The following is a 17477-nucleotide window of genomic DNA, read 5'->3' as shown; positions in this document are numbered from 1 at the left end:
GAGCAGCCTCATACAGCGTCCCGCCCCTCATTGTTGGCTCGGCCAATGGGAAAGGAGCCAGCGACACAGAACGATAGCTACTCTGCAACAGTGAGAGGCGAGGCGCATCGTCTCCAGCACCCATCGCCGGTTTAAACATGCCAGAAACTGGCGAGGGCGCACTTGAATCAACATGACGCCGGGATTGCTAACGAGATAGCCGATAACGAGGCACCGGGGAGGCCGCTGCCGGCGAGGAAGACTCACAAGAGGTAATTTTCCCGGTTTGGGGGAAACAGCGGGAGGCAACGGGCCCCGCAGATAGTGAGGACGAGCGGAGTTAAGGCGAAGAATGATTTCCGTGTATGATTTTCAAAGTTAACACAGAGACAGGCGTTATATGTTGTTCTCATAAAAGATTGACTTTCGATTGTGACTGAATTTTAGCATTATAATATCATAATCGGGTAGTTAGCAGTTTGAGTCGTGGTGCTAATTCAGCGCTTTATTTGTCGGCTACGATGCCTTCACGTTAAAGTAAAAATCTATGGTATTTCCGGTCCGAGCGGTGCAGTAAACGCGAGCTTGACAACAGTGGGAAGAAAAGGGTTGAAGTTGCAAAGGCTTGCAGCAACAAAACTACACGAGTGCAACTGACTGTTTAAATATTTTGTACTTCTCTTCTTTTACAACAAATTTACATTGTTAAATCTTTTTAACGTCTTTTGCGTGACACCGCTGCACAATGTGGCGAGTTTGAACTGCCAATATTTCAACTGATGTAAAAATAACAAACAATAATAAATCGATTTTAAGGTCATGCTACATGTACGTTTAACGAAGGCTTTCTGTCTGTGAGATTATTTAAAACACAAACAAAGAAATAAATAACTTTGTTTTACAGTTGCGTGTCCAGACGTCGATTTCTGGGCTTTTTTTGACGTTAGCGTCACCGTTGCGTGCGTTGGACCACTTGCCCCTCGACTCTATTTTTAGACATTTTAGGTATTGTCCCAGTCAAGTGTCTAGCGTTTAGACTCATTTTCTCTGTGTTCTAGTGTCTTTAGGCTCCTAGTGCAGTGGAAAAGTTCAAATGTTGTGTTGAAGTGTAGTGTGAGATGTGAAAATGTGTTTGTTGTGTTGTTGATGTTTACTTTTGTTGTTGCCGCCAGGTTTCTCCCACCAGCCACCGGCATGCTGTCATTAACATCGGGCACAGCGAGGAGGATGTTGCGGTAGTCGGACTCCTCCGTCATCCTCATCTCCCGATGACCGGCCCCAACTCCCCGAGCCGGGGGGCCAAGCTGAGCCGGCACGGCCGCTCCAAGAGCTCCAGCGCTCACTGCCTGCTGCGTCGGGCCGCCCAGGAGGAGTCGAGCGAAGGCAGCAGCCCCAACCGCGAGGAAGAGGAGAAAGATGGAGGGATGCTCTTCTACGTCAACCGCTCCGGCTTCCCCATCGAGGGAGCGACCTGGGCGAGGATGTGGGCTCACGTCGCCGCCGTGCACCCCGAGGGGCAGGAGATGGTGGACGGGATACGCAACGCCGCGTACCTGCCCAAGGTAAGTCAACCCTCGTTTATCACGCAATGTAGACCACATATGAAAACGTTAACTTGATAGTGTAGTTTTTATCCCTTTCCGCATGCATTGAACGCATTGAAATCATTCCCTGCCAGCTGTTTTGAGAACATTTTGACTGGTCTTGCAAGACTCACAGAATATTGTGCTCTGTGACAATATAAGCACCAGACCTACAAAAAGAAAGTGTAAACTCTCTCCTTTCACCAGAAAAAGTTAGTTTTGACCTCTTTCCATTCTTTAGTAATCAATAGTAGAACATGGATTGGTTACAAAAAAAAACCCTGTTTTTTTTTACCAAAAAAAGGAGCTTTTTGTGAAAAGAAACATGAAACAGAAAAGTGACTGGCGATTATTTTGTTGCTTTCGTGACACCTCAAACTATAAAACAACAAAAACAAGACTAAGGAAGAGCTTTTGACGTCAAAATAATCATTTATTCCCAGATATACAGCAAAAAACGCGCTGTGAGTGACGATAACTGACCGCATGGCTTGGGTCGAAGGTTAATGGCTTTTTCTACATGGCCTTCGCCATTCACTCCATAAACTGCGTCATCTTTTCTCACGATCACGAAACACATTTTCTACTACCTACTGCGACACATACACGGTTTATAAAGCGATACACCATGCATATACATCCTCTGTTCGAGTGTCAGACGCCTAAACTTGTCCGACTTCCATCATGTTGGCATTTTCTCTCCCTCATAATTGACGTGACAAAGCCGAGAATCTACTCAAAAGCTGTGCTGATCTCTAACCCGAAGCGACCTGTCACCGACATCTACAGGGATCTTTCAGTCATTACAGTGTTTTACAATCCTGAATTTCACAGACAAGCTGGGCAAGACCCTCTTCCACGCATCCCGTTGAAAAACGTACTTGACAAATACTGTATATATGTCAGTGTGAGTAAACGGTTGGATTCCACTTGACTAATATAAACATCTACGGCAGTGAATGAGTGAAAGTCAAGAGGAAGTTGAAGACATTTTGTTACTCACTTTGGTCATAGAAGTTAGTCTGGCTGTGTCCAAATGACCAGATGAGAACTAACACAGCACAACAATGAGAAGAAGAACAAGCACATTCTTTTCTCCCCAGCCACACAATCCAAATCAATCAAGAACAATCATCCATTCATAGCAGCACTAATGCATCTATGAGTTGGATGTGACCCACAGACAGAAGAAGAAGCGCACACGCACGCACACGCTGCAGGATAGAAAGCTGAGCCGCTGCCGCAGCCTCCATCTTGTGAGCCCGAAAAGCCATCAGCGACATTTTTGGACGTGACAACAATCTTCTTGAAAACACATCTACCGCAATGGTGGCATCTTTTAGGAAACTAAAAGATGCCGATGACGATTATTAGTACTCAAGGAGGCCAATAACCGATATTTTGAGCAGATATTCATTTGCAGTCAAAGGGAAAATATTGGCATCAAATTTTGGACTAACACAAGCTCCAACACTTTAAATGCCTTTCAACATATGTTTATTAAACAGCTTTTCAGATTTGCAAAATGTTAGTTTTTTTCTTAACATTAGACAATAGACCTCTTTGTTTCCAAATTTAAACAAAAATTGCAGGTTAGCTCCCAGGCTTAGCAGCATTTCTTATAACGTTAAATGAAAACTAAATAAATAGCTCCCAAACGTTTTCGGAAATGTTCATCTTTCACTTATCTTTGTTTTAAGTGCAAACAAAAACAAGTGCAGGGAGTTCCCAGGGTCAGCAGGATCTCTTATAAAGTTAACTGAAAATGTGTATCTTCTTATTTACAATAAGTTAATTGGCCAGTTATTTAATGAGATAACTGAGTGAACAAGAAATACAAAAACAATAAATGCATTTCCAATTTTAGGAAAAAAGCTATGAAATGAATTCAACAAATATTAAAGGACCCATGTAAATGTTAATTTGGAGCTGCCCCCGGGCCGCACTTTGCCCACCACTGCTCCGGAACCTTAGCTCTGCAGTGGTGACAATGTTTAGCGGCCCACAGCGGTGTTGTCTCACTGTCTGCGTGGCCTGAATTGCACAAAGCAAATAATCCCTCCAATACAATCTGGGTAACGGATAATCTCTGGAGGCCAACTGGAGTTTTAATGGGCGTCGCACGCACTGGCGGCTCTATTAGGGACGCCCGCATGATCCCCGTCCTGCTGTTTAATCTTGTCAGGGAGGTCCCGATTGTACTTCCTGTTTGCGGTGTGCACCGAGTACAGAGCGGCGGGATTAAGAGAGGAAGGATGATGAGGGAAGAAGAGGAAAAGGGTGGAATAAAACAGGAAGAGAGACAGTATAATTGGTAGGTCACATGCTGTGGGGGTGATGCAGCTGGCCTCGCAGGAAGTGTTACTCCCAGTAAACACTCTGGCAGGTTAGCGCATGCAAACAGATGTGGAAGCTGATCTGCTAACCGGGCACGGGGGTACATAATGCAGATATCAGAATTTAGCACACGCAATGTGATTCATCAAACCCAAGACGAGTTGCCATGGCTGATTTTGCGTCTTTAAATACTGAGTCTGAAGGGCAGGTGCAAATCCTGGCGAGGCGGCGCAGGCAAAATGAGAAGTGAACGGCTGAACACAGCGTTTCCATTTGTGTAAACATTTTTGCCAGAAAAAAAAATATGGCAACTTGTGGTCTATTCAGCAATGCAATTTCGGAGCTTCTGAATCATCTATGACAGGGGTGTCAAAACTAATTTTAGGCAGATTTAAGATATGCCTAATAAGAAGATGGCCTAATAAGATACAAATAACTACTATAAAAAAAAAAAAAAATTCCCATTGTTTTGGTGCATTAAGGAAAAGATTGACATTTATTGATTATCTTGTTTAAAATCACATGTGCAATTATAAATTTCTCAAAAAAGATGATTGCAATTTCAACAGTGTTATGGATCAGTGTTTTCATTAACACGTGCAATTTACAGATCACAGTGGCTCTATATACTGTATGTACATTGTTATAAAACAACATATATCATATCTAGAAATGATTTTAAATTTACATGAAGTTCCGCATCCATCTAGAAATTTTGACATCCTCAACTGACTCATCGCAACTTACAAACTAACGTGGGAACTTTTTTTTTTAGAAACAGGGTTCAGTTGTCCCCTTGCCATGTAAAAATACATAAAGGTAGTGGCAGTGCATGAATGAAACACAAAAGGGTTCCACCGAACCAACTTCTTTTGAACTGAAGTTGTTGAGTCATATTTTCCAATATTCAGTTTTCACTGTCTTAAAATATTTCTACAGAAGGTATTTATTTTCACAGAACTCTAGTGCAAAGGTGACCCAGCATTTTACATGAAGTAGGCTTACTTTTCCTTCTGAAACTTGCCATCTTTTAGCCTACAATAGTGCATCAATTGTTTGCATGTTCTCCCCGTGCCTGCGTGGGTTTTCTCCGGGCACTCCGGTTTCCTCCCACATCCCAAAAACATGCATGCTAGGTTAATTGACAACTCTAAATTGCCAGTAGGTGTGACTGTGAGTGCAAATGGTTGTTTGTTTATGTGTGCCCTGCGATTGGCTGGCAACCAGTTCAGGGTGTACCCCGCCTCCTGCCCGATGATAGCTGGGATAGGCTCCAGCACGCCCGCGCCCCTCGTGAGGAGAAGCGGCTCAGAAAATGGATGGATGGATGGCTATCTGCTATGCCTGGGCCTCACCAACCCCAACCGGTTACTTTCGGAACTTAACGTACATCTCCTTCGGCGATCTCGTTAGCCTCACACGTGCACTTCTGAAGGTTACATGGCATGCCGCTAAAGCATTGAGCCCGAGCGGATATAGTAGCCGTAGGCCGACGTAACCAAGGCGGCGTAGATGGGCTAAAGGCTCCACTAGAGTAGGCTATGGTCTGCTCTGCAACGCTTGGACAAGTTGGGGCAACATCGGTGTAACATCCTTTGAAAGGTCAGGCCTTCAAAATCAAAGCATGCCACTGTAATAACTTTCGCCACACTTTCTTTGGCCCAATGGTTTCTTATTTAGGAGCCGACTCAAACTATTTTGTGCTTGTTTATTGAGTGTAACTGTTAAGAAAGTGATTAACTGTGGTACTGTGATTAAGTGCACGATTTAATTTTTAAGGTCTGACTTTTGGCAATATGATTTACGCAGATGTTTTCTGAGTGTTGCCGAGGAGACCGGGAGGCTTATTATTGCCTTGAGTTGTTAAAAGCTTGCATTGTGAAATACGCCTTGCCGTCTGTTGAACCCTTTAGACACGAAATTCTTCCGATGAATGCACATTGATTCCGGGAAATGAATGGCTAAGTTTGGTTTTCTTATTTTATTTTTTCGATCGAAAAAAAACGAGCGGATGTACAAAAACGGGGACCAAATTCAGAATCATCGGAATGTTATACGACAAATGTCAAATGTTTTTATTTTTATTCTATTATTATTATTACAGACTTTCTATACATTTTATACCTGCGCTTTTTGTGTGTTATGATTACAGTGTGTCAAAAAGTTTAAAAAAACGTCTGAATAGGTTTGTGTTGCGAGTGTGTGGAAAGGGTGTCATGAGGCTTAAACTATATGAATAAATATGTATATATATTTATACTGTATAGTGAGAGTAGCTCTCGAAAAGAACTCCTGCGCACTGTAGACTTTCGAACAGCACAAAATGTTGAATGGGAAGCGAGTGCCAGCCTCGCCGATAAATAACGCCTCTCGTCTCTTTCTCTTCGCAGCATCACGTCCCCCCGCTGCCCACCTTCAAGCCGGCAATGTCGGTGCCAGACTGGCTCGTGGTGGTCCAGAATTTCATGAAGGCTCTGCAGTATCCTTTTTTTGGGGGGGGTGACAGATGGTCCAATCAGTAGCAGCTCCCAATGTTTGCACACACCAACAGCAGGATATGAGCAAGGCAGACGCTTCTTAACTGCTTCCGCCAGATACAACCACACGGGCACACAGTTCTTTGAGATCAAGAAGAACCGGCCTTTGTGTGGGTTAGTGACATTTCCCATCATCGGGGTAAGCGGGGGGGTGGCATCGCCGCGTCACATCAAATAGTGTCAGGCGGTGACCTAGCGGGGTGCACGGGTCAGGTTCAAAACTGCAGAGTTATGTTTCCTGACTGCTGTCATGCCTTAAAGTGCATCAGCAATTTGAAGCATCCGCCTGGGGAAACAACTAGTAATATGAAGGAATTCCACATTTAATATGTTGATTTTTCTTTGCGTTATGCGGTGTGCAGTGGGAAATCTTAACATGTGTTTTTTACAAGAATAAGGAGCTCAAAATTGAGATAAAACAGTTTAAATAATATGATATTGTTACCTTTTTTCTAATAACTGTCAAAGTATTCAGATTTTTGTCTCATAAAATTACAATTTTATATTTTTTAAACATGTCAGCTTTTACTCATCAAATTACAAGTTGTACTAGCTTTATAACAATTTTATTTGAGCTACACAAAGTTAAGTCTGAATTTTTAAAAGAAAATGTTTTTAAGACGTACACATCTGAAAATTACCATAACAAAATGATGTCATAATTTTGAGAAAAGTAAATGTGTGTGTGTATAGCATAAAGTTGTTTGACAATGCTAGTAGAAAATAATTAGCAGTGTAATGAGAATGAAGTCTTAAGATTTTTGACTGGGTGAACAAAATTAATATTATGAGAATGAAGTTGTAATTTGGATAGAAAAGTCTCAATACAATGAAAAAATGAATAATCACTGAGCAACTTGATTTTGTTGTGTATTCCAATAATGAAATATGCAAATGGTTGGGTAAAAATGTCTTTCTGTTGGGACGGAAGGAACAACACTGTCTTTTTGTTGTGTCACGTTAGGGACCTTTTAAGAATATAGTCATTACGTTGCCAATACTTTGGTACTTAATATAAACATGATATAAGTCAAAAAAATTCCCATGTCAGGCTAATGGAGACGGCGCGGGAGATGATCCGGGAGTCTCTGCCAATCAAATGTCTGGAAGCTGTCATCCTGGGAATGTATCCTTTTTCACTGACCAAGCGCAAACACCTGCTGCGCATTCGCCTTGCCCCAATTGTACGCTTGACCCCCAACCGAACCGACTCCCCTCTCTCCAGCTGAACAAACTGTCCCCCAATTAACTCGTCACACACACAAGAGTGGGTAGAAGGTCGCATGTTTTGTGTGCATTTGAAATCTAGCTGACAAGTTGCTGCACTCGAACGCACCACAGCACCGCCGACATCCTCCGCGGTTCCTAGCGAACCTTGTTGCCTGGCAACAAGAGCTGACTTCAAAGTTCACCCCACAGCCGCTCCCTTTATCGACACGCACGCAAACACACAGATTGTTTTATATTTCCAAAGGTTGAGTAGTAATCACCTAATTAGCAGGAAGAGCAACAGAACAATGCAAATGCTAACTTTGACTGCTCGAAGTGGTTTGAATTGTTAAAATTCAAAAGCAGTGGTTTAAGACCTTATCACACTGCACTCGGTTTTTGTGGCGCCTGCCGCGGGGTAGTACGGCGCAAGCTTGCCCATATTTGGAACTGCTTGCTTCCCAAAGTAGCTTGGTGGCGTTTCCCACCTGTTTGGACATAGAATAGTTGCAAAGGAAATTCCGTGAGGAGGAGGAGATGTGATACAATTGATGCGTGGTTTCTTTAGCAATACATTCTCCCACTGCACGGTTTATTTTCTTGTGTTTGATCTTCGATGCCATGGTAGGTGCGTTCAAAAGCCTTCACAATAGACACTTGCTGTTTCGCTTTTCGAGTCGCTCGACTCTCGTGTGTCTAGCAAGTGTAACAGCGGGATACGAACGCAGAAGAAGCTTGTTTAAGCAGTGGATCCCTGCATACTCACGGTTCAACTATTTGCTGATTTGATTTTATTGATTTGTTTTTTATAAAAAAAAATGTTTATTTGTTTGCAATTTTCATTTTTTTGTCTTGCAATTTTCATTTTTTTGTCTTCCTTCTTTTTGGGGGGAATTTTTTCTTTTTCTTTTTTCAATATAAATATAATGACCGTCAATTATCCATGGGTTTTCGCTATTCGCGGTCCAGCCGCGGCACATAGCGGGGGTCCACTGTATCGTTTGTGTTCCCTTTGTAATTACGAGACATGTTTCAAACAACGCTTGCAGAGAGTAAAAGTTTTCTCTCTCGTCGTTTTATTAAACGGTGACAGGGAAATCAATCTATGTCAAGTTTGGAAAAAAAACTGGTGCGTCTTCAAGTTTTCGTTTTTTTGTTTGTTTGTTTTTTCCGCGTTTCAGCTACATTTTAAACCTGGATGGGGTTTATACCTAGACTTCCAGTTTTAAACACCCAGTATTTTTTTGTTTGAAGGTAAGTGCTGAAAACACGCGACGACTGAGAACAATTTAGTCGTGAATTGTTAAAATCTAGCATTAAACTCTTTTTAAACTCTTAACACTACACTAGCTGGCCACAAGGTTGTGGGGTGAGGAGGAAGAGGGCAAAAAACATCATCTAAGGGGACATTGTGCAAAGAAAACTTCATCATTTTAATTTATTTTTTACACTTACTTTCACAGTGACTACAAGTTGGAAGATGTTTGTATCCGTAAAGGACAGCCACTCGATTAGGAATAGCAAGGAGGACAGCAGCTTGCGTGCCGGCTCTGGTTTTGCACACAAAACATTCCAAAAGCTCGTATCCCACATTTAAAAGAGGGTTTTGCACTTTTTTAAAAAATTACCGAGGTACAGAAAACAAATCGATCACTCAGATGAATAAGCCAGCAACTGCATAAAAGCCATGTTTTGTTTTATAGAATAGAATAGAACTTTGTCACTGTCAGAGGAACAATAAAAATCAGGCGTCTCGTAATTTGCATTGAGATGAAAACTATAAGCACACAACTGTCCACAAATAAAACCGGCACAATTCTCTCAAGACATTCAGATTTGGGAGGAGGTCCCCGCATACTCACGGTTCCCCACCCGCCGATTCAACTATTTGCTGATTTTATTTATTTATTATTTGTTTGCAATTAAACATTTTTTGTCTTCCTTCTTTTTTGGGGGGAATTTTTCTTTTTCCTTTTTCAATATAAATATAATGACCGTCAATTATCCATGGTTTTTCGCTATTCGCGGTCCAGCTGCCAGAGGAACAATAAAAATTCAGATTTGGGAGGAGGTCCATATGGTATGGTAGTCGTAAGCTTTTAACTCACTCTGAATAGAAAATCGAAAAACTGTGGTCCGTAAGAGCGTATTGTACCTTGCAGTCAAGTTTTTCCATCTACGCCTTGAGCTCGAATTTCCGGCTTCCTCCGGCAAAATGCAGTCAAAACCATTAACGCTATTTGATTGTTAGAAGCCAAGACTTCGGGTCAAAAAAATGTTTTGGGCTAACTTTATGAGTTATATTAGTTAGCAGCCTGCCTGACCAGGCGTTAATGTCAGCTTGAGTTGATTGTGTGCTTTACACATTAGTTAAACTTACCACTACACAAAACCAAGCAAGCTCGCAACAGGAGCCGATTATAATGTTTATAATTTATATACTGGGTTGCTGAAATGTGTATTTGTCTCCATTCTTTTTCTCGATATAAAGACGTAGCCATATATTGTCTATGTTGCTCCACTGTATTTATTTATTTATTGATGCCATATATTGTATTATATTTGTATTGTATTCCAAAGCCTGAGCAGGGACTAAGACTGCAAATAAGATGTCTGGCTTCAGCTAATTTGCAGTCTTAGTCACATTTTCGTTTTTACTTTTATAGGGAATGATGTATCTGTCGTCCCTGTTCAACAAAAATTGATGTAATGTTGATTTTAAGGTCTTTAAAATAAAAAGGAGCACACACCCATTTAGCAGACAAACATCTTCACCTCCCCGACATCACAAACCTGCTGGTCCAGTGCTTGTGGATGCACATACAGGTTCGCTTCAGTTTTCTCAACACCATCATCTGGCTTTGTGTCAATGTCTACCTCATTATTCGTCTTCATGGTCCAGGAATAGGACGTAATGACCTTTTTCTTTTAATTTTCAACAATAGACAAAAGCAGTCGAGGGGAGCGTTCCAGCAATCCTGCCTACAAATTATATTTGTTATAATTGGCGACCATTGCAGCCTTGATCAGTTTTGTGTTAAAATCTTAATTAAAGTTAACTAGCATTACTGTTGCTTAACGGCGCACTGCAGTGTGTTAACTGCAGTGTCAAAAGGCCTTCACTATCAGATGTTCAAATGCAAAGTTAAAAAAAAAAGCCAAACACAAAACCCCAAGACCAGATGTTAAATCTCTCATTAAAAAAAAGAAAAATCGCCATTTCGCGTCAGTCACATTCTGTTTGAATTTCTGAAGTATAAAATGTGAATTTTAAAAAAAGAAAAACACTATAGGCCCCAGCGAGAATTGAACTCGCGACCCCTGGTTTACAAGACCAGTGCTCTAACCACTGAGCTATGAGGCCTTACGTACCGTCCTGACCAGGATCCGCCTTTTGAGCTTACGCCATACAGCGACCGAGCCGGTCGTAGAAAATAATGAAGGCTTCAAAGCATCGAGAATTGCCTACCGGGGAGGAACGTGAAAGAATGGCGTTTTCCTGCTGCGTGACTGTCCTGTGACGAGCTCGCGAGCCTCCCGGGAGGGGTTTGCATAAACCAGGCCATTCATGAGCCATCACGGATATTATTATTATTGTCACTCCTGGCGTGCTATCTTTAGAAGTTCGCTACAAAAAAAAAAGAAAAGCTGGTGTGTTAGCTGGAGCTAACACACCAAACGCGTAACTATATAATAAATTGCAAAAAAAAAAAAACACGCGAGAGTTGTCCGCTGCTTTCCAACATGGCCGTCAACCTAAACATAATAAAAACAAAATAGAGGCAGGCAGACAATTTAGAATTTAGAACTTTGGACGATCTAGATGCATTATTGCTTGCAGTGTTTTAGCACAAGTGCTAATTCTCAACACTTGTCCACCGTAGGCGTATTAAAATACATAAATTAGCTGGATAAAATACAAGGAGCTAAATGCAATATTGAAAACTGGTCCATTTTAAAAGTCGGTGTAAAGAGATGGATGTAGATGTGGATACACAGCAATAGATAGACAATCGATTGAGAGATGGATAGAAAGCAAACGAGATCACGGAAGAAGACAGAATCAGATAAGTACACCTGACTAGTTTTGTTTTTGTTTGTTTGTGTTGTTTCCTGGTCACATCACATGGCCAGCATTTTACAACTTTGCCTTCCCGCTGCTTTACTATGGTTTCACCTGTCACAAATTAAGTGAAAAACAGTAAGTCAGTCCGAGCAGCTCTGAGGTATGACGCTTTAATAAACCCAGTCTTTGGACATATTGATATAAATGTCATTTTGAAGCAAAACCCTTACATTGGGGCACGCAGCTACCTGACCAACGGACTGACGTCCCTGGAGCGCTTCCCGATCAGCTTCAAGACGCAGTTCTCGGGCCACTGCTTCCACCACGTGGTTCTGGGCGTCTACTGCAACGGACGCTACGGCTCCCTGGGCATGAGCCGACGCTCGGACCTCATGGACAAGCCGCTCAGCCACCGGACGCTGGGGGAGCTGGTGGCCGACTTCGAAAGCTCTTACAAGCGATACCAACACAGCCTCAAGAAGGTACCGTCGTTTTTTTATAAAGTGTAATTGCTGTATGTACTGTAGTACTCGTGTGTTGGATGTGCGCTGGATGGAGTTATTCGGGCTGGCCGCGAAGAAGCTTTTCGTCAACGTCCGTCCGTGTTTTGGGTTTGTTTAGGTGAAGATCGGTCTGTACGTGCCTCACGACCCTCACGTGTGTCAGGCCATCGAGTGGAAGTACCTGGTGCTAAACGCCGCCAAGATGGCCGCTCCGGAGATGAGGCGCGAGCTGGAGAAACATGGACGAGACATGAGGATGAAGGTGCACGCGCACACAAACACACACACGGTGCGCGCGCGCGCGTGTGATGGCGGTGTCAAATAACTGTACATGAAATTGGCTGCACGTCAGCAGTTATGTAGGTCAGTCGCTTCCCAACACACGCGCACGCGCTCAGCGACTATGCGCACAAGCACAACAGTGTCAGCTGTGAGAAGCTTTGTTGTGATCTCAGCTCAATCCCCAAGAATGACATTTAAAAAAAAAAATATATATATATATAAATATACTGCAGGGTTTATGTGTGCTCGTAGTGTTCTATCTTTGTAAGCTTTGCCATGTAGATAAGGTGAGCGTCATCTCACGTCTGCATCATTAAAACAAATACAAGCAAAATGTGTGGAAACTTTTTGTTGTTGGATAGCACCCATGTTCAATTGGCAACACGCTATAGCCTGCCGCACACTGTAGCTATCGTCTGAGCAAAAAGTCATTTGAGAACGTTCGCTCAGCTGATTAATTTTTTTCAGCTCACGAGGCCTTGAAACGAATATCTAATGTGTTTAACATTTTGCCCTGGTGAGGTGAAATACTCTCTGTGTGTGAGCGACTCGAGCTCTGTGCTCAGGGCAGAAAGTCAGGCGGCCAAATAAAATCGCATGCACTGTTCACGATTTCAAGCTGGCCCAGCCAAGTTGTCAGCAGCTACATATTGGAGGAGAAAGTCTTTTTTGCTCAGCGGATAACGCCAGTGTGCGGTGATGGCAAGCTTAAGGTTCGTGTCACATGGAAGTTGGCCCAATGCTAAGGTTAGCGCCAGGTTAAGATTGACACTAGCATTAAGGTAGCTCTTGCATGAGCGTAAACTAAGAAAGTTCATTTCCCAGCATTTCTTGTGGCAGAATTTGCCTTAATTTGTCATATTTATAAAGATTAACTGTATTGTTGTTTCAGTTAAAGAGATATTGTTGGGCAAAATTGGAATTGACATTTTCATGCTTTGATTAAAAAACAAATAGGATGTTACACAGTACTTGAGTCTCTTTTTCACATAATACTTAATCTTAATGAAATATTTGAAAGCATACTTTTTACTTTTTCATACAATTTGTGGCTATTCTACCCACTTCTACAGAGCGCACACACACACACACACTGCATGACCCACTTATTGGAAATGACAACAGCTGTCTGCAGCTGTTCACTGTGAGCCAGGAAAAGCTCTAATGCATCCCTGCTGAGTCGGCACTTTTTCTTCTGCCGCTGACTCCTTAATGGGAAGACACACACACACACACACACACACACACTGTAGTTTTGTCATGGCTGCAGCTGGACGGTGAATGTGAATCGGGAATTTCTTTCTGTCGGCAACTGCAACAATGAAATAATTTCTGGCATTCTTCTTTTTTTTTGTGGCGTTTCAGATCTTAAAGTCATCTAGCGCTCAGTCTCCCATCCACGAGCGAAGCCGTGGCAAGTCTCTGTCGCCGCGCCGCCACCGCCAGGGCGGCAGCCCGCAGCGACGTCTCGCGCGAAGCAGAGACAAGTCGTAAGTGGGCGACGTGCGCTCGGGTCGCTGGTCTGCTCAGGTGCTGCTGGTGGCAAAAATAACACTGCGGCGCAACTGCTTTGTGTGTGTGTGTGTGTGTGTGCGCGTGCACGTGTGAATGTCAGCTGTGCAGCGGAGACGAAACACGAGCTGACTTGGATGACAGCTGCGTGTCGCCGAGTTGGCATGCAGCAGAATTAGTGACGACGTGGCACCGCCGCAACCTTTGCCACCTCACATCACTGTCTGTGTGCGCGCTCGCGTGTGTGTGTGTGTGAGCGTGTCCAAGGTCACATGACTGCAACGTGAAGTCAAAGTTATACGTAGCATGTGGACCAGTTGTTGTCTGTATATGTCTATACATGAAATCACATTCACAGGGGCAGTGAGAAAGTGTGAAATTGGCACTTAACAAGCAGTTACTGTTATCTGCATGTTACCACGGAAACACATCGCATTAGTGTAATAACAACAGAGCCAACCACCAATGTAATAACAATAGTGTCATGCCACTTATGCATTAGCAGTGTAACGTCAATAGGTAATATCAGTGTATTAACAATAATGTAACAAAGGTGTAACAACAAAGCATAACGATGCAATAACAACAATTTAGCGACAGTTTAATAATTGTCATAAAAGTGTAATGTATCGTAACAGCAGCGTAACAACATGTAACAATTTCATAACAATAGTAAAAATGTAATAGATGGACTTGGATGGACTGTTAATCTTGTTAAAAATGAAGGCATATAACATGTAATACCAACAGTAATCTGGTATTGGCAACTATTTAGATAACAGTATGATATCAGATATCTTAATAGATCTACCTGTTGTTATTACACAAATTCATACAGATTAAATCACATTTACATGAATCCTGTGTTGGAAATGAAGGACTACACGATCATAACAACTTGTTTTGCCACTAACAACGTCAGTAGCGTAACAACATCAGACGTATAACAACACACGTGGCATCCGTAACAACATTATTGGAATAACACGCTTGGCATAACAATGACGTTGTGAAACTAAAGCAAGACGGTATAGAAACAATCACGTCATGACAACAATCTGAAGTCACAAAACCTTCACATTGGAAACTTCATTGTGGCAAAATTTGTGTGCGTGCGTGTTGTTAGTGTGCTGAAACGCGGCGATTTGTGGTGTCGCTTCTGCAGGCCGGCGTGCGTGGAGACGAAAGCTCCGGAACTGAGCACACTCAACGACGGCTACCAGATCCGAATATGACGTCACTCCTCGGTCCCGCTCGGATCCTTCCGGACTTTCCCAGCTGTCCCCCCACCCCCCTCCTGTGATGACGTCATCTGTAGCAAATACCCAAATACCCTTGGCCCCACCATCTTTCTACGTGGCCGAACGGAAGTCGTGTTTATGCAAACCGTCCAATCACGGGAGGCTTCCGAGACTTTATGAGGAGCGCGTCACGAGCACAAATCTCTGGCCTCCGCTAGTACTGTCCGACCCAAGAAGACGATCATCATCAATTGCAGCTCGTCAGTGGTAATCAATCACAGAGCCACTGATGTGGATGCTGCCTTTAAAGAGCAACAAAAATCGAACTTCCATGTCGGAAAAACTGAAATACAGGATGTGGTGCTGTCCTTTGCTCATTTGGATTGGATTATTTTTAGCATCGTAAAAAGTTACATCTACATACAGGTGTATCTCATTAAGAATATCGTGGACAACTTTGTGCATTTCTGTAGTTTAATTCAAAAAGTCAAAGTCATACAGATGTATTAAACGCATGAAAATAGTTCTTAGAAGGCCAATTAGGAATTGGAATTTTTACATTAAAAATCTTTTTGATAGCTTCTTGTGTTATATTGAAATTTCTTGAGGTGGTGAATTTCGGTGTTTTTCTCAAAATGATCAAAAATTGAATTATTAAATATGAAATAATAACTGCTCAATTATAACGCACTTTTTGTTTTGAAGTACTGAAATAAACGCGTTTTCTACGATAATGTCATGAATTGAGATGCACCTGCAAGTCTATTATGTAGCATATCCACTGTAGGGGTAGAACGTCGAATTTCAAACCTGAAGTAATTACTTTTTTTTTTTAAACAAAATGGAGCCTGATGGAATCAAAGGAAACGGAAAATAAACTGTTCCAGCATTAAACTACTTTATGAAGTGTACAGGTCAATATTTCACATTTTTAAGTCGCATTTAATCATTCTTCGACAAGTGAGTTGGAAAAAATAAGTTGTAGGAGCAACTTTGATGTTAGGTGTTCTACTGTACTGCGTTGCACATCTCTGTCACGTCAGATTTTAAAAACTTTGTTGTTGCTTGAATGTTTTTCTCCCGTCGACGTTTCTCCACGATGAGCTATGCACACACGTCCGCGTCTTCCCGAGCCGAGGAGGCGGCGGAGCACAAACGCAGCACGTGGATTTTTTTTTTTTATGACACCATGTTGGAGCGCCACTGCTGGTCACATGGCCAAAGTGATGCATACACAAAATGTTCATGGCTTAAACGCATGTTGTGTCATTGATGTCAGACAGCAAGTTGTGCAAAAAAGTACTGGACCATTGAACAGTTCAAAGTTTACAGAAGGTCAAATGCATTTTATACCTCGGGATGAGCAAGGACCGATACCAGGGATCGGTATGGAGCCAGGTATCGGGTACTCGTGAAGGCTGCCACCGATACTAAAGACATAAAAATCTGACACGGAGTTTGTCCTCCTCGCCATTAGTGGGCGCTACACATCAGCAATCATCATCTGCGTCAGAAAGAAAGAAAGGTCTTCGTTCACAATCATCTGTCATTGTGTTCATCAAAATTTGATGTATCAAAAGTACTACTGGTAACGGTGAGCACTTGAGCAAATACTTGCACTGGTATCAGTCTGGGGGGAAAAAAGTATCGAACATCCCTAGTTGGTGTGTATTTCAAGTACATCCTGAAATTTCACTATTGCAACTTTTTCACGTTTTAACTCGCGGAATGTCTTTTTTTTTTTTATTATTATTGCCGACATTTAAGTGATGCGTTCGTGTTCCTATGAAGGCCTTATTTCAAAAAAACAATCGAGTAAGTAAACAAGTGGTCTGTTATAAAAAGATGGATGTTTTATTTTTACAGTACATGCATTGAAAAAAAAAAGATGTTTAAGTGTTTTTAAAGTTGAACCGAAAATTGGTGTGACGTGTGTGACCCCCTGGAGCATGTTTGATTTTGTAACCATGGCAACCCAGCCTCCACGCCTCCAGTGTCAACCGGAATTGTGACATCATCAGACTTGTTACGGCGAGGCATCTCCTCTTCTTTCATCAATAAAATTGGTTTTCTTTGCGGGTTTATGAGTCACTTCATTAGGTACACCAGCACGTCATATTTGCGAGCTCAAATGTTATACTTGAGTAAAAGTACTCATACAAAAAAAGTACACACTCGAGCAGAAAGTAACAACTGAAGAGTTCATGTTTGTTACTTTTCTAACGGTG

At 42.3% G+C, this 17477-nt stretch overlaps 1 protein-coding gene and 1 non-coding gene across 3 annotated transcripts; one reads left to right on the top strand and one right to left on the bottom strand.

Moving 5' to 3' along the window:
* Window positions 1-61: 61 nt before the first annotated feature.
* vash2 (vasohibin 2) lies at window positions 62-17331 on the top strand. 2 transcript variants are annotated; one of them, XR_009785412.1, is made up of 9 exons: window positions 62-251; window positions 1152-1541; window positions 6290-6378; window positions 6494-6575; window positions 7488-7562; window positions 11956-12193; window positions 12333-12476; window positions 13862-13986; window positions 15174-17331. XR_009785412.1 is itself a non-coding variant. In XM_061753638.1 (9 exons), the coding sequence occupies exons 2-9, from the start codon at window positions 1248-1250 to the stop codon at window positions 15241-15243; spliced, it is 1092 nt and encodes a 363-aa protein (XP_061609622.1). In that variant the 5' UTR covers window positions 63-251; window positions 1152-1247; the 3' UTR covers window positions 15244-17331. The 2 variants fall into 2 exon arrangements, 1 of the variants encoding a protein (XP_061609622.1); XM_061753638.1 differs by having other exon boundaries at window positions 63-251; window positions 6494-6550.
* trnat-ugu (transfer RNA threonine (anticodon UGU)) lies at window positions 10937-11009 on the bottom strand. Its single transcript has one exon. It is a non-coding gene; the product is annotated as a tRNA-Thr (tRNA).
* Window positions 17332-17477: the final 146 nt, after the last annotated feature.

The sequence above is a fragment of the Phyllopteryx taeniolatus genome, chromosome 18 (assembly GCF_024500385.1).
Source record: "Phyllopteryx taeniolatus isolate TA_2022b chromosome 18, UOR_Ptae_1.2, whole genome shotgun sequence".
Classification (NCBI taxonomy): domain Eukaryota; kingdom Metazoa; phylum Chordata; class Actinopteri; order Syngnathiformes; family Syngnathidae; genus Phyllopteryx; species Phyllopteryx taeniolatus.
Note: the sequence above shows the minus strand (reverse complement) of the source record. Positions and strands in the feature narration are given on the sequence as shown.

Coding starts and splice junctions, on each gene's coding strand:
- vash2 (XM_061753638.1), top strand. CDS start 1,248: ATGACCGGCCCCAACTCCCCGAGCCGGGGGGCCAAGCTGAGCCGGCAC. Junction 6,551..7,487: donor AAGAACCGGCCTTTGTGTGG/GTTAGTGACATT, acceptor TTCCCATGTCAG/GCTAATGGAGACGGCGCGGG. Junction 7,563..11,955: donor GAAGCTGTCATCCTGGGAAT/GTATCCTTTTTC, acceptor TGGGGCACGCAG/CTACCTGACCAACGGACTGA.